The 16,567-nt window shown below is 38.5% G+C and overlaps 1 protein-coding gene across 1 annotated transcript in view; it reads right to left on the bottom strand.

The window, feature by feature from the left end:
• LOC122810725 (transforming growth factor beta receptor type 3-like) overlaps window positions 1-16,567 on the bottom strand; it is a 207,440-nt gene that overhangs the window by 64,849 nt on the left and 126,024 nt on the right. The window contains exon 3 of the mRNA XM_044082287.1: window positions 14,430-14,599. Coding sequence (XP_043938222.1) covers window positions 14,430-14,496 — 67 coding nt within the window. The 5' untranslated portion in view covers window positions 14,497-14,599. The remainder of the gene's footprint in view (window positions 1-14,429; window positions 14,600-16,567) is intronic.

Genomic DNA, 16,567 nt, shown 5'->3' with positions numbered 1-16,567 from the left:
GGTTACTGCCCCATAGTAACCTGGTGATTACAGAACTGTACATCAGCATGCCCTACATACTATAAAGTTATAGCAGGCCACTGCACTATAGTAACCTGGTGATAAAGGAACTGCATGTCAGCATGACTTGTGTACAACAAAGTCATACCAGGTTACTGTGCCATAGCACCTGGTGATCACAGAACTGCACATGAATTTGCCCTGCATACTACACAGTTATACCAGGTTACTGCACAATAGTAACCTGGTTATTACGGAACTGCACAGCCACATGCCTTGCATACTACAGAGGTATACCAGGTTACTGTTCCAGAGAAAGCTGGTGATTACAGAGCTGGAGAACCATATGCCATGCATACTAGAAATATATCAGGTTACTGCACCACAGTAAACATTTGATTATAGAACTTCACATCAGCATGTCCTGCACGCTACAAAGTTAATCCAGGTTACTGCCCCATAGTAACCTGGTGATTACAGAACTGCATCTCATCACTCCCTGCATACAACAAAGTTATACTAGGTTATTGCCCGATAGTAACCTGGTGATCACAGAACTGTACATCAGCATGTCCTGCACACTACAAAGTTAATCCAGGTTACTGCCCCATAGTAACCTGGTGATTTCAGAACTGCACATCTGCATGCTCTGCATATTTTGAAGTTATAAAAGATCACTGCAACATAGTTAACTAGTAATTACAAAATTTCACATTAGCATGTCCAACATATTAGTGAGTTATACCAGGTTACTGTGCCGTAGTAACCTGGTGATTACAGAACAGCACATCAGTAGGCCTGCATACTATGGAGTTATTCAGGGTAAATGGTAGTTATAAAGTATATCTTAAATTGCTGTATAAGCAGTATGTCCATGACTTTTTACTATACCAGTCATAAAGTCACAGTTGTGTGAAGCTCTTGCCATTTCACCAGATGTTCAACTTCTCTTCTCTCTTTCTAGAATATGAACTTATGCATATATTTCCTCATCCTTGCAACCATTTTAGCCACTTGCACCTGCCTCTGTTAGGTTATCACCCTAGCTGTGCTACATATCCCATGTAACAGTCATCCAGGAAAAAAAGGCAGCTACCATTTAGTCTAGACACCAAACCTAGGTAACCAATCCAACAAACAGACATCTGAGCCCTTAATATGTACACCAGCCTAAAAAGACTACAGAATCGGTCCCCTGGTACAAACTATCCACATGGAATAGGACAAAGCAGCTAATGCACAACAATCAGCCCACGCTAAGGAGGAACAAAAGGACAGAAATGCCAGAAAAATAGGAATGAAGCCACATTTCACATGTTTTTTTTTTTCATTAGTTAATTGTCTCTTGAGTGATGCTTAAATACACAGTGAATTTCTGGCCCTTCAGTCTTTTGCTAAAAAAGATTTTAAGCTTGCAGAAACTAAAGCACAGCTGGGAATTCCCTGCTGCCTGAGGAAAGTAAACTTGAAGCAACTTTCTCTTTTACCTCCTCCATTTTGTTTTCTCTTTTAAGAAATCTGCTTGGCCTGGTGTTTTTGTTCTAAGTGGGAGATAGACTTAAATTACCTAGCCTGCACATTTTACATGTTTTTTCCATTGGTTAATTGTCTCTGGAGTGATACTTAAACACACTGAATTTCTGGTCCTTTGTCTTTTGCTGAAAATATGTCAAGTTTGCAGAAATTAAAGCACTGCTGGGGATTATCTACTTGTTTCCCACTCAAACTCCCCTTTGTTGAGCTGCTTTTTAAACCTGGTAATTTTAAGCTGGTCACCCCTACTCTAAATTGAGCTTAATAAGCATTTATCTTTCTACACTGCAGTTGATCTATTGAATTATTTATTTTCCTTTCCTTTTGCAAAAAAAAGTGCATTTTGCCTCTCATTGTCTGTTCTACTGATCTACTTGATCTGAATTCATTATCTACGTAGCTGTTGGATAAAGCAGTGTATTTTTTCACTCTAGCAAGCACTTGTTTTTAGATCAAGAGGTCAGTGGATTTTCCATCTAGTGCACTGGGAGGCTGCCTGGCCTGTTAAAGTTGGTGAAACATTTGAGATTTCTGCATATAATTCTATTGGCTGAAGGGCTTATTAATCATCTTATTTTGTTTTTAGTTATAAATTCTGTACAATTGAATGGCTCTTGATTTACTTATACAAAGCAAAGTACTTCTATTGAATAATCACTGTTTTATAAGCTCTTTAAAGTACACTGCTGTATCCGCATTTTGTTTGTTTGTAGTAGCATTTTGTATCTTCTAAGTTTGTTTGTGGTAGCATTTCACTCCAGACCCATCCTTACTGTGCTTTTGCATTGAGAGTACTGGGATTGTTCGTCTCGTGGTTGTTTGCATTTGCCTGGTTTGTCTGAGTTGGGAAATGTCAAAAGGACACTACGTATTTTTTTTGCACTTCTCTTATGTACTGTGACTGTACCTTAGCAGTTTAAAAAAATGTATTGTCTGCTGTTTCATAGTTAATTGCACTGTATTGCATTGTATCTGTTAGTTGCAGTGCTGTTGTAGGTAGTTTGTGTGGTATTGTTATACTTGGGCTCCGAACCAGCTACTCTATATTAAGAAAGTAGTTTTCTACAACCTTGTGGCAGAAGTGTGCTGATCTACTGCATTTAACTGTTTTACTGCATTAATTGGTGCTTTTTCTGACTGTTTTTTTCCTGTCTGTTCCTGCTTCATTATCTGCACTTGTTTTGCACTGTAATATTGCTAAGATAGCATAGATTAGATCCAGAATTGCTGAATGTACCTTGCTTTTTATACACTTGAACTCAAATACAGCCATTTTACATTAAGTAGGGCTCCCCTGCACCCTTGTGGCAGAATTGCTGGAGGACTGATCATTGTGTCATCTCCTATTGGCAGACTAGTTTAAAACAGTTTAATTTCACCTGTATATAAGCCTCACATTTGCATGTAGCTGCACACCACACAACTAGTGTTATCAGTGCCCTGTATAGTAGCAAACTCCTAGAAGCTACTTTTTCCTGACATGTTTGTCAGTTGATCCATCACAAGCTTTCTTGCTGTACAGCAGACAACTCAGCTGAGCACTGAGTTGTATCACCACAATCCTTCACCCCTAATCCTCAACAGAATAAAACCCCTTGTTTAGGTAGCCGAATTAGTCCTACAGCAAAAGCTAATCCAACTTGCACACTCCCCAACTAATACTTATGGTTTAACCTGCTACAATGGACAGCCAGTTCCCCAGCATTTCATCAGCTAGCCTGATTGACATGGACATCCTAGGGCAATGTAGTAATTGCCTCATGTATACTGACAACCACATCCCCCTAAAGCAAACAAATACAGTATGTGAGAGATGTAAGTATACCATGAAGATGGAATCAATCCTCTCATGTAACAATAAACAAGACATCAAACAGTTGTCAACACACACATCTCTCCTCTCACACAAGACAAGGTCAAGTCACATAGACCCACTATGTTGAGGCACTCACTAAGAGCATACCAAAGGTCCAGAGACCTCCCAAGCACAAGCAGATCACACATACTGGAACACAAATGGACCCCACTTCACATAGCAACACACATGCAAGTATCTCAACAAATAACCCCCTAAGACAAAACACATCAAAACCTAATGTCCTGGTCATAGGCAATTCCATAGTGAGACACACAGATGTCCCCCTCACGAGGCTGGAGAAGGAGAAAGTCACTGTTAACTACCTGTCAGGTGCCAGGATCCATCAAATCATGCATGCAATCACGTCATGCAACAACCATTACCGTTATGATTCTGTAATAGTACATGTTGGAGTGAATGACTTGAGACATACCTCTTTGGACTATATGAAGAGAGGCATGATTGAACACATAGATTATATGTGCTAGGCAGGTATGTCTCTAGCACTAAGTAGCATTTTACCTACACTCAGGATGATGTCACAGTACAGACAAAAAATGATTGACTTCAACCATTGGCTTAGCTTCTGGTGCCAGTCCAAGGGGATCCAGTATCTGTCAGCCTGGAAAGGCATGGTCAACAGACCACGCTGCTTTGCCAGAGATGGTCTTCACTTGTATCCTCTAGGCATTTGGATAATGGCAAAGAAACCTGCCTCCCTCATAGTGCCTTTTTCAGGCAATGTCAAAACAAAAGAAATTCCCAACGTAGAGAAACCCACTTGAGACAAACTCAAGGTTATGCTGCTTAATGCTAGGAGCCTCAACAGAAAACTGCACTCCCTGGAAGCACTCTTCACCTTGGAAGATGCTTATTTTTGTGCAGTCACTGAGATTTGGTTCAAGGCCGCAGGAAGCACCCTGACCATACAAGGCTACAATGCCTTCCACACATTCAGACCCCAAAACGAGCACGAGAGAACCAAAATTGCCAGTGTATCCATCTTTATTAAATCAAAATACACCTCGAGACTGCTTAGACAGTACAACTCTCTAGATCTACTCTAGGTACCATTAAATATAGTGAAAACATCCTACCACATCATCATCACTAGGTAAAGGTCCCCCAGCATGAACTAAGAGAAACACACTGACTACCTGGACTTGCTAGAACAGATCCCTATACAGCCAAATATTTTGGTCATGGGAGATTTCAACTACCCTTCCACAGATTGGACAACATACACTAGAAGAAATGTGACTGCCCTGAGGTTCCTGGACTTTGTTAATTCAAATGCTCTGAAACAGCTAGTCTGCACCCCTACAAGGGACTCAAATGTCCTGGACCTGGTACTCACCAACATGGGAGGATCACTGCACTACCATCTGTGTGTTGCTCTCCCTGGTGAGGTCAGACCATAAATCTGTCTCATTTGAGGTAAAGATAAGATGGGACATCTCCACAGGAGCAAACAAATTGAAAAATTTCTCCAAAGCAAACTTTAGCCTACTAAGCAAGGGTATCAAAAGGTTCAAACCCCCTGCTAACACAGTCAACTAAGACTCCTATGCAGATGAGTACACAAATGCCCTGCATAGATATTTAAACAACTGTTTAGACTCAGATATAACTGTCAGGATCAAAACCAGGTCCTCCCAAAGAAACAGGCCACCCTAGTGGACTGCAGGTATAAATAGGTTACATAAGAAATGGAAGATACTGTTATTCAAGAACAAGAGGAAACTTACTCACCAGAGGAAGAATACCCACCACAGCTTTAATAAGCAAATCAAATATCTTGTAAAGTTCTCTAAAGCCAATTATTAGGCTAAATTAGCATTTCTAACTAAAGACAATCATAAGGCTTTCTTTAGCTATGTCTGAAATCTTAAAGAGAATGCCCAGCTATGTGCCAAACTGACTGTGGATGGTGCTATTCACACTAAACCCGAAGAAGTGGCCAACCTGCTGGTGGACAGATTTGGTGCAAATTTCACTGTCCTGTCACCACCAGACACACCCCAAAGTGCCCCTGTCACCAGTCTACTACTTAGCATCTCCAAAGAGCAGGTTATATCCTCCCTCTCCAAGGCCAAAAACACAGCCTCCATGGAACCAGATAACATGCCAGACTGCTTACTAAACAATCTAAAACAAGACCTAGCAGAACCACTTGGCACTCTCTTCAAATATAGCGTGAGTACTGGCTTTGTTCCAGCAGAGTAGAGAACAGCAACAGTAATCCCCTTACACAAAATGGGTCCATTTACCAACCCTGGGAACTATAGACTCATAAGCCTAACTAGCCTTATCTGCAAGGCCATGGAAAGAATCATCATGGACCTTATCAACAAGGACACAGGAAACCTCCAAACTCTTGATCTGACCCAGTTTTTCTCTGTTAAGGGTAGGTTTTGGTTATTAAACCTGGTGGATATCTTCGAGGATGAGGGCAAAGCAATACATACTGCCAGTCTTGACTTAGCCAGTGCCTTCGATACAATCCCCCACTCAGATATCATTGAGAAACTTTCCCAGCTGGGGATTAACCCATAAGTCACTAGATGGGTAGCAAACTGGCTCACCCACAGAACGTATACTCTCAAAGTTGGGGATTCCATCTCCACCAGAAGACCCTTTACCAGTGGTGTACCACAGGAATCTGTGCTGGGCCCTCTACTATTTGGAATCTACTTCCCAGACATCCTGGTGAAAGTAGATGGCCTGTGGCTTACAAAATTCACAGATGACTGCAAACTGGTGCAATCACTGAGTGCCCCAACAATGTTGACATATTACAAAAGGGGCTAATGCAGACTAATGATTGGTGCCAGAGTCACAGTCTAAAACTAAATGCAAAAAAGTGTATCATTATCCCCTTTGGCAAAGATGTGGCTCCTGCAAATTTCATTACAGATAGCACCCCCTAAGCTCAAACACAGTGGTGAGAGACTTGGGAACACAGATTGACAGCAATTTAAACTTTGATCTCCATGCCTCCACAGTGCTAAGGAAGGCCTTCTATGTTGCACATTATAAATAAGGGTATTGCATCCAAGACTATGGATGTTATAATTCCTCTGTACTAGACCCTCATGAGACCACTAATTGACAGCAATGTTCCTTTTAGCATGTACCTCACCAGACACTTGCTACAACTGGAGAGACCACAGAGGTATCTAACCAAAAAAATCAAGGACCTACAAAACATGACCCACACAGAAAGACTGAAAGGCCCTGTGTCTGTGCTCTGTATCCTACAGGGTACTGAGAAGCAACCTGTGCCTGGCCTACAGAACAATCTCTGACCCTGCCCTAATGGAAATGCTGCATGTCCACAAATCAAATGGGAAAAAAGTCATTAGCTCCAGGGATCTCAACTTAGTCTGTGACAAAAACAGAATAGAACATGTTGGAGAGACAGATATTTCTCTCAGAGATTGCCACTCCTCTGGAATAAACTCTCACTTCACATGAAGCAGAGCTGCTCAATAACCCTATTTTAAGTGCAAGCTTGACATTGGATGGGAGACTGAAAATTCACCCCGAGGGTGGCACCTATGTCCCTTATGGACACGGGCAGTTGGTGCTAATCACTGATTCGCTGTGCTAATAATAACCATCTGACCATGGTCAACAACCTCCTATGAACCAAACACCTGAGTGAAGCCAAACACCTGAAGTTGTGCAAAGCAGCTCATACAGGTATATTGTGTTACATCCTTCAGTCCAATATCTTTGGAATAATAATTTGTGGGTTGCAAACTGAAGTATGCCTGCCTTATAAATATGGAGAAAAGTCCTAACAGCACTCAGTACCTTTCACAGCTTGTCTAACAAGGATAATTCAGACAGCACAGCTGAAGCTTACAGTTGCTATAATACATGCTGCTAGTCCAAAATTTAATACTTATGAATCCCCCAAAATCTACCTTTATCCCAAGGATATTAAACCCTTAACTTCTTCACCTGATGAAGAAAACGTATTCCACCAAGACTATACGTTTACATTTGGATAAAGCAGCTGAAAATAGCAAATAAAATCCTCAGAAACTTTATACCACTTATAAAGTGAATCAATGAAATCTGAGAAAGTAGAAAAGTTGCCAGAAGCTGAAGATTCTGTGAGTTCCTGAAAGTATTGCATCTCATGTGATAAACAGATAGTCCCCAAATGATCAGACATTTAAGTGCATTATAACCAAAAAGAAAAATAAAAGATTAATATGGTGCATTAATTTTTTGCCAGAAATATTTATGTCATATTCTACTAAAGAGGTTTTAAAGATAGAAACAAAAGTAAGGATACAGCATGCAAAATTTTAATCCAAGTGAATCAGCCTGAGGATGTCTTTTGCTGTTATATAGCTGTGCACACATATATGTGTTGCTGAGGCATATTTGTCCACTATCGGCTGCATCCATTCATGAACACACACACACACACACACACACACACACACACACACACACACACACACACATACACAATGATGAAACATGTTTATTTGCAAAAAAAAAAAAAAAAGGCAGTAATTGCTTTCACTTTCTCGTCCCATCTTTTGAGTTCCTCACTGTGCTGAACCCAAGAAATCGGTTAACAACATAGTTGAATGATTGCAAAAACCATGAAATACTTAGCTTCAACCTGAGTAAATGACCCATTAAGTGTCTATTTCTGTAATTTTCACAGTAGTAGACAAAACAATTATTTGATATGTGTTTGTTTTTACCCTCATATCTATGTGCCTGGCTGTTCTACAATAGATATGCTGTCTGCTTTAGTGATAAAACAGCAGATGCAAGGATCACTGCAAAGTATTTCAAGGCCAACCTGCACATTTTATGGGAACTATTTATACAAATGCTATTTATTAGTAAATGATTTTCCTGTCCTGCCGTCTGTTGAATGTGAAAAAACATTCATTAATTTTCTGTTTTCAATTTTCTTTGATTGCAGGTTTGGGACCATGAACGTGGCACACTATGTTAAGTATGTTAAGTATTATGTAAACAAAAAGTCAAGAGGGAGGGTATACATTTGACTGCTCATAAATCTAGCTGTCAAACAAAATCTTTCAGCTATAAAGATTTGTGTATGTATTCCTCATCTAGAGCAGCAGAAATATTAAACCATGCCTTATACGGCCTAACATTACCCAGTCTCTCACAGATAACATCTTCTAAATGTCTAAGTCATTTCTTTTCTCTGTACCATTAGCTTCGCTCTTTCATAGAACTCTCTCCTCTCATTTATCCTATCTCTCTTGCTTTAACCTCTTTTCACTTTTCAGCCTTCGCCTCCATCCCGACCAGTAATCGCCTCTAAGTCAATATCCACACATACTTTTATCACATAAACCCCCCCTGCCCTTTTTAAAACACCCCCCACTTTATTGCTTGTTTTCTTTCCCAGTATCAACGCACATGCTGTATCACAGCAGACCCTCTCCCTCCCTACTTTTAATACTCCCCCCTCTGTAATAAATAATTACCTTCCCACTATCTAAATTACATCTTACACCATCCACATCCGCTTAACTATGTCTTTTCTCTCCCATCTCCCCCTTCTCTTCTACCCCCCACCTCTTCTCAGTACTGTATGTACATAACACCTCGACCTGCAACCTCTTGACATCCTTAATCAGCTTTTACACTCCATCTCAGGACTGCATATCTCATCTGTTTTTCTTTTATACTAACCCCCTAAATTCCACAATAATTTACAGTTATACTTACTTTGTTCCTATCTATAATGTATTATTTTCTGAACTTCTGTTATCTATTTGTACTTTGTATTTTCAATGCTGACATCTATGAGTGTAATTGTGTATGGAATGTAAAATTTTGTGCAAAAATGTCTTCTTCATTGCGGAAAAATAATGTAATATTTTGTGTAAAAATTTCTTGCAAACTTCATGTGGAGCTTTTCTCCCTGAGCCTCTGCTGAAAATGGAATCTAACCCATTTGGATTTTCCTTTTCAACCAAAACAAATAAAATAATAATAAAATAAAATAGTCTCCACATTTTAAATGAATAAATGTAGAGAGAAATGTAACACTTCACTTAAGATTAGTGCAGCTGTAAAAAAAAACAAGTCTTTGTCAGTGTCATTTGCATGGATTTTTCATGCAGTATAGTAACTGAAATGAAAATTATCTTGGTAAATAAAATAAAGTATAACACATAGAAAAAGGAATGAAAATGTTACTATTTTTCAGCATTAATAGTATGTAGAATCCTAGGGGACATGTAGTAATCAGGGAATATACACATTTTCTGACATTATGCATAAAAAGTGCCTTTGAGGTGAAAGTATGATACTAGTAAAATTACAGTGAAAGTAAAAGGAATTACTTTAGACATGAGGCTGCAGAGTCAAAATTAAAAGTTAAATCATGTTGTTAACTGTGGCTGAAACTTGAGACAGTAGTAGTGTTTTCATGACTGCACTTGGACATACAAATCTTAGACATGTTTATATCTGACTTATAGGAAATGCTAATACAGGTTTTCCATTTTAAATGCAAGAAAAATGTTGGTGAAGAGTTAAAGAAAAACAAAAAAGATGTTTTCTGAATCCACTGCTGATGTTCACATTTTTTTTTAAAAAATGAGCATTAAAGCAGATGAAAACTTTAGTGCATTTCAAAAGTTTTTGCCTCAAAGTTCAACATGCTTTTCTTAAATAAGTAATGTATGCAGCAGGTCTCTGCATATGTAGCACAAAATGAAAGTGTACAATCTACTTTTAGGAGTATATAAGACAAATTAATCTTAGATGTGATAAAGTACAGCTGTAACTCTGTTACAATGCCTATATTGTATGTTTTCTGATTCACAATACTCAAAATAATCAAGTGGGGGAGCAACAAATCTGGAAATTTGCTTTTTTTGACAAAAACATGTGCATCCTTCGGATGAGACATTAAACAGATATCCCATATGCCTGAGTTGGTGGTAACTCAGGTGGATGTAAAAGATCCCATGGCACCTATCAAAAAAACTAGGGGAAGCTCCCGATGCCCTGGCCAAATTTCCCTTAGTAGTATAAAAACAAATACATTTTTTTTCCTGAAAAGAAGCTACTAGCCTAGTGGGACTAACCTGGTTAACAAAGTATAAATAAAAAATAATAATTAGTTTATTAGCATGACACAGAAAGTTATATGGTCAAGTTACTGCAAAAATAATGTTAGGGTACCAAAAAACTTGAAATTAAAAGTCTGTTTTTCCTGGATTAAATTCTGATTTGTACTTTTGGGTTATTATGAGTTTGTCTCAAACTGCAGCATTTTATTACACCTTATGGAAAGTAATTTTGTGAGGTCTTCACATAATCTTCTTTTGGACATAGATGTGAAAAGCAAAAATAATCACATTCATAGATCTTCAGAAAGAAAGCCTTTACCTTAAGTTTAAGTGAAAATATTAGTATCAAAGCAGTAATATGTCAAAAAGCCTATGATACCATCTCTCACCAAAGATTTCTTCAGAAACTATCAAAAATATGACTGTCCCACTCCTCCCTCTTGTTATTCCTCATCTACCGCTCACATCGATCTCAAGCAGTCACATGGCAAACAGAATAGTCTTTTTCTCCCTGTCTCAGTATGCATTCACAAGGGTCCATTCTAGGTCTATTTCCATTTAAATTATTCATTACTAATGGACATTTAATAACTACACAGTAATGTGTAGGAGACCCTACACTTACATGCACGACAAAGAGAAAGAAGTTACTAAATGACAAACCCAGGAAGCATTTTCCTCTATTGAATCTTGGCTGGATATGTCCTCAATGAAAGCTGTCCACTCCTAAATCTCTCTTAGGGAGAAAATATTCACTGTGTCCACAGCCAATAAAACTAGAATTGAACTAGCTAGTAAATCATACCAAACGTTTAGATGTCACTACAGACAACGACTTGAGATGTGACATACATATTCGACTATTAATCAAAAAGTGTCATCAGAAACTTAGCTTACTATGCAGAGCTACACACTTTCTCACTGATATACTTCTAGAGGAACTATTGCTTTAACATACCTTCTCACAACAGTATGACATGCTACTCCTATCTTCATCAACCAGCATGCTGCTATACAAAATAATCTGGAACAATGCTACAGTAAATTAGCTAGATTTGATGCTAATCATACCTAAACAACTGACTCTATAAAAAAAAGTAACTGAATTGATTTAACCCATCACATGACTTACAATCAACTAGTGGTTATTTACAATCTTATATACAAACCAGAAAAGTGCCCAGTTTTAAGGTACCTCATGTAGTAGTACTTCTCACATAGATCCCTGCACTCTAAGGGAAAACTATTACTTGCTATAAATAAAACTCACAATATACTGTTGGAGAAGCATTTTACTCTGACTATGTTTCTAAACTCTGGTATTTCAATTCCCTGTTTCTTAGATACGTATCCTTCCGTTATTTAAATCTCAACCTGAAACAATTCCTCACTGGCTCATGACCACTGAAACAATTTCTCACTGGCCCATGACCACTGAAACAATTCCTCACTGGCTCATGACCACTGAAACAATTCCTCACTGGCTCATGACCACTGAAACAATTCCTCACTGGCTCATGACCACTGAAACAATTTCTCACTGGCTCATGACCACTGAAACAATTCCTCACTGGCCTATGACCACTGAAACAATTCCTCACTGGCCCATGACCATGCTCCTATATTTCTCCTGGTTAAGTCTATTCACCAATATGCCACCTTTTCTTTCCGCTGATTTCATAAGTAAGCATACAGATGGTGCTTGGCACAATAACTATTTTAACTGACTGATGTCATTTATAGTTCACTGACTTTGTATTTTTGAAGTATAATAAAGCTGTTTGCTACTATGCTTACAATAAATATATTCATGTCATTTTCACTTGTCCTTTGTACTTATTTAGGTTAACCTCACAGATGACATGCTTTAAAGTAATTGCAAATTATGTTACATCTACTATACTTCTATTATATTCCTGTATGTACTAAATGTACATTCTCTATAATGTAGTTGTCTATTTATTTTTAAATGTTATATTGTATGTTAGTTAAAAATCTAATTACTATACAATATTGTTAATGGGGATTTACGTCCAAAGAGTTACATGTCCAGTCAAATTTCCCCAGTAAACACATGCAAATTAATAATAATAATAATAGTAATAATAATAATAATAATAATAATAATAATAATAACAATAAATGTATGGTCACCAGATAAACTACATGTATTGCATTATCACTAGCAATACAAAAATGTCTGCACACAATATTCAGCATGTTCATATAATAGCTTCACTATAGGAATTAAACTGACAACGATGTTTAGATCCCGTTTGTGGGATAGGATGTCATATTGCAACTGTAGACTCAGCAATGAGACAGAAATTGAAACAGAAAATCATTTTTGCATTATTTGAAATGGTCATAAAATGCTCTAAAACAATAAGTCCATTAAAATGAATTGCATAACGTATTTCATGGTTTGGGTGTAAGGAATGAAGAACTGCTTACAAGTGAAGGAAAGCAGTGATCCCGCAGTGTTTCTACAGCACTGGAGTACAAGTATGACTGACAGGCTGTATGAGGGGTTCACTAAGGGGTTCTGTATGGAAGGGAACACAAAGAATGCTACCCTGGTTCCAGAAAGTAAAATGAACAATATTTTCTTCTATTTCAGGCAAAATCAGAACTTACTCATATCTTAAAGAGGAGCACTCACTGCCAAGGGAACTGACCACCCCATTTTACTCAAGTGTGACAGCCAACACTGGAATCAGTGCTATAGTGCCCTCCTTTGTGGTGGTCAGTTCTATCAGAATAGATTCTGCAACTGTCCTAAAGGGGGTACTCAGCCTGGAATACCAAACATCCCAGGGTACTCAGATTTTTCAGTCAGCACTGTGGACAAGGCATGCCCACTGTCCAAAGTTTTGCTAAGTAATTAGGGACTGGACACCTACAGAACCCTAATGTTGGCACTTAACTTTGGGGGTTGGTACCTCAGTGTTCCAAGCTGTAGCACAGAGCAATGAGAGCATAAGCACCCATATTATGCTGACATGAGGCATTCAACATTGATGGACCAAGTACCCCAAGTGTTTTGGAATGAGCCACTCAGCATTGGAACACTAAATATCCCCAAAGCAAGAAATGGGGTGCTTTATACTGGAGTCTGGGTAACTCACAGTGTATTAAAGGAAGACACTCAATACTGGAAGACTGAGCAAACTCATGTATCCTTGAAAATAAACCAGAGAGAGGATATAGTGTGAAACTAGGCACCCCAGTATCATTAAAAGCTGCTTTCTGAAAGTAAAATGCATCGTGCAACAAATCTGGAGCTTAAGCAACCCAACGCCAATAAAAAATAATTTATGAGGACATGCTTTATACTGTGGTGCTGGGAACTCCTAGTATTTAGGAAGACCAGAGCTATAGTACAGCACTTAATGTCTTGCATGAATTTCACAAAAGCTTGGCAGCATGCATGACAGGTCTTTATTTGACAAGACAGTTTAGATGGGGCAGTAGGAAATGTGGTTTCTTGGTATCCCAGTTTCATGTTAAATTTTGAAAGGTATAGTAGATGGCCACTGGTGGGCAGTCTGGATGCTATGCTTATGTTTGTGCCATACCAAGGAGATTCCTACTTTTGAGTTCTTTCAACTGACCATTGCTAATTAATTTGCTGCCCAGCTTTTCTACCTGCACTCTGCATTCCACTTACTATGATCAAGGAAGGATTTTTAATTCATTGGTCAGGTGATTCTGTAAAATTCATTGAATAACAAGGGTATTTCTATCTGGCTTGTACCTCTGCATGCCAACTTAAAATGGTATAATTCAGTAACACAGCTTTTTGAATAGCTAACAGTTACAAGTGATTTTCTGAATTATTAATGGAATTCTCATCACATTCTGAAAATCATGCATTGTAGTCCCCTTCCAGTTATTTACATACAAAAACACAGCAAACTGACTAGTACTTGACAATTCCTTACCTTCCTTGCCTTGGATCAAAGCTAAGAGGAAGAATATTAAAACATGGCACTCAGCCCTCTTGGACATTATCTGTGTGGTCAGTTTACAATGTAGGTTCACAGGTGATAGTTGCAGCAGAGGTGGTGAATGCACACTATCTTTCTTGGCACCATATGACACGCCATTATGTCTAATGAGAGAAAAAAATCACAGCTGTTTTACCTTTGGTAAAATCCCCTTGCAAGCATTAGTTCCAAATAAATAAATATAAAAATACAATTGAAAATGCTGTAGATGCAAGGATCCAAAAATTTCTTAAATAGATGACAATACCCGTGAAGAAGGAACTTCAAAACAGGACTTGACCATTGTTTATTTTTATTTAAATAGTGAAGGAAACCATGTTAATGGAAAGTATATTTAACAATACCATGAAGCACCAGTTTCACATTGCCTTATGATACCAGTGTCACATCAATATGAAAACACTAGTTGTGCATTCTGTGTACGCTTGAACTTCGCTGTTATCTATATTAAAACATGACAGACTCTTCATGTCCCAGGTACTTAAAGATATAAACATGCAGTAATATGCATATTCGGTAGGCAGGATACACCTGGTTTTCAAATGGTTTGCTGCAGTGTACCCAGAGGTAACTATTAGAGCTGCATTTTAACTATACTGTAGCAGTGCATGCAGAGATCTAGGAAAACTGACCTGCAATCAGAATAATCAGTTAAAGATGAAAGTGAGAGGGTCAGCTAAGTTAATGCAATAAAGTTAAAGTCTTATTTTATTATCTATTTGTGCACATGAAATCAAGAAAAAATGGCAAAACAACTGTTAGTACAGAAAGAAAGAATCTAATAACAGATAAGGACCACATGACTCACAGTAATGGGATTATTTCCTGACCAGTTGTAGAAAACTTCACTCATACTAAATATGTGGCTTTATCCCACCATTCATAAGAATTGACTTTTATATATATATATATATATATATATATATATATATATATATATATATATATATATATATATATATATATATATATATATATATATATATATATATATATTTAGACATGATTGCAAAGTCATCCCCAGTGAAACAGTCGGTTCACAGCATAAACCAGTAGTTGCCACAATCAGCTGCAAGCAGTGGTCAGAGAAGGCTGAAGACCTGGAAGTTGACTGGAGAGAAAGTACAGCAGTTCAAGGAATTACTCAGGGCTCTAGCACCCCAAGAAGAGGAGGAAATAGGTGGAGTTGAAGAAGAGTGGCAGCGCCTAAAAACAGCATGTGTTAGGACTACAGAAAAGATATGTGGCCGAGCCAGGTATGGAAATAAGGTACAATGAGGAAAGCTGGTGGTGGAATGCAGAAGTGCAGGAAGTAATCAAAAGAAAGAAGGAGTGCAGGAAGAAGTGGGAGATTGAAAAGACTGACCAAGCTAGGAAGGACTACTGGTTGGCTAACAAAGAAACTAAGAAAGAAGTTGCAATAGCAAAGAATAGGGCATCAGAGGCACTCTATCAGCTTCTGGAAAGTGACTCAGTAAGGGGCACAAAGAAACTATACCAGGTTGCAAGGCAAAGACAGAAAGATAAAGAAGATAGTCAGGCACCCTTCATAAGGGATTCCAGCAACAACCTGCTTACCAGCCCACAAGACATCAAAGGCAGATGGAAGGAGTTTTTCCAGCAGCTTCTGAATGAAGAACACCCCACAAAAGCGGTACTGCCCCAGAAACAGCCTACAATGAGAGTAGAAGAGGAGCCCAGCTTAGAAGAAGTGAGAGCAGCACTAAGGAAAATGAAGTCAGGGAAAGCAGCAGGCTCACATGAGGTCACAGCAAATATGATAAAGATGCTGGGTGAGCTAGGGGAGAAATGCTCCTGAGGGTACTAATTGCAGTGTGGAGAGAAAGGCATATCCCAGATGACTGGAGAATAAGTATACTCGTGCCAGTGTACAAGAACAAAGGGGACATCCACAACTGTGGACAGTACAGAGGCATCAAACTCCTACCAAAGTGCATGAAAGTTCTGGAGAGGGTGATTGATAAACGGATACACAGAATAGTAGAATGTAAGATTGGAGATGAACAGTTCGGATTCAGATCAGGATGCAGCACAATTGACCTGATGTTTGC

This window comes from Protopterus annectens, chromosome 9.part0 (genome assembly GCF_019279795.1).
Source record: "Protopterus annectens isolate FY-2018-M chromosome 9.part0, PAN1.0, whole genome shotgun sequence".
Lineage (NCBI taxonomy): Eukaryota > Metazoa > Chordata > Ceratodontiformes > Protopteridae > Protopterus > Protopterus annectens.
Note: the sequence above shows the minus strand (reverse complement) of the source record. Positions and strands in the feature narration are given on the sequence as shown.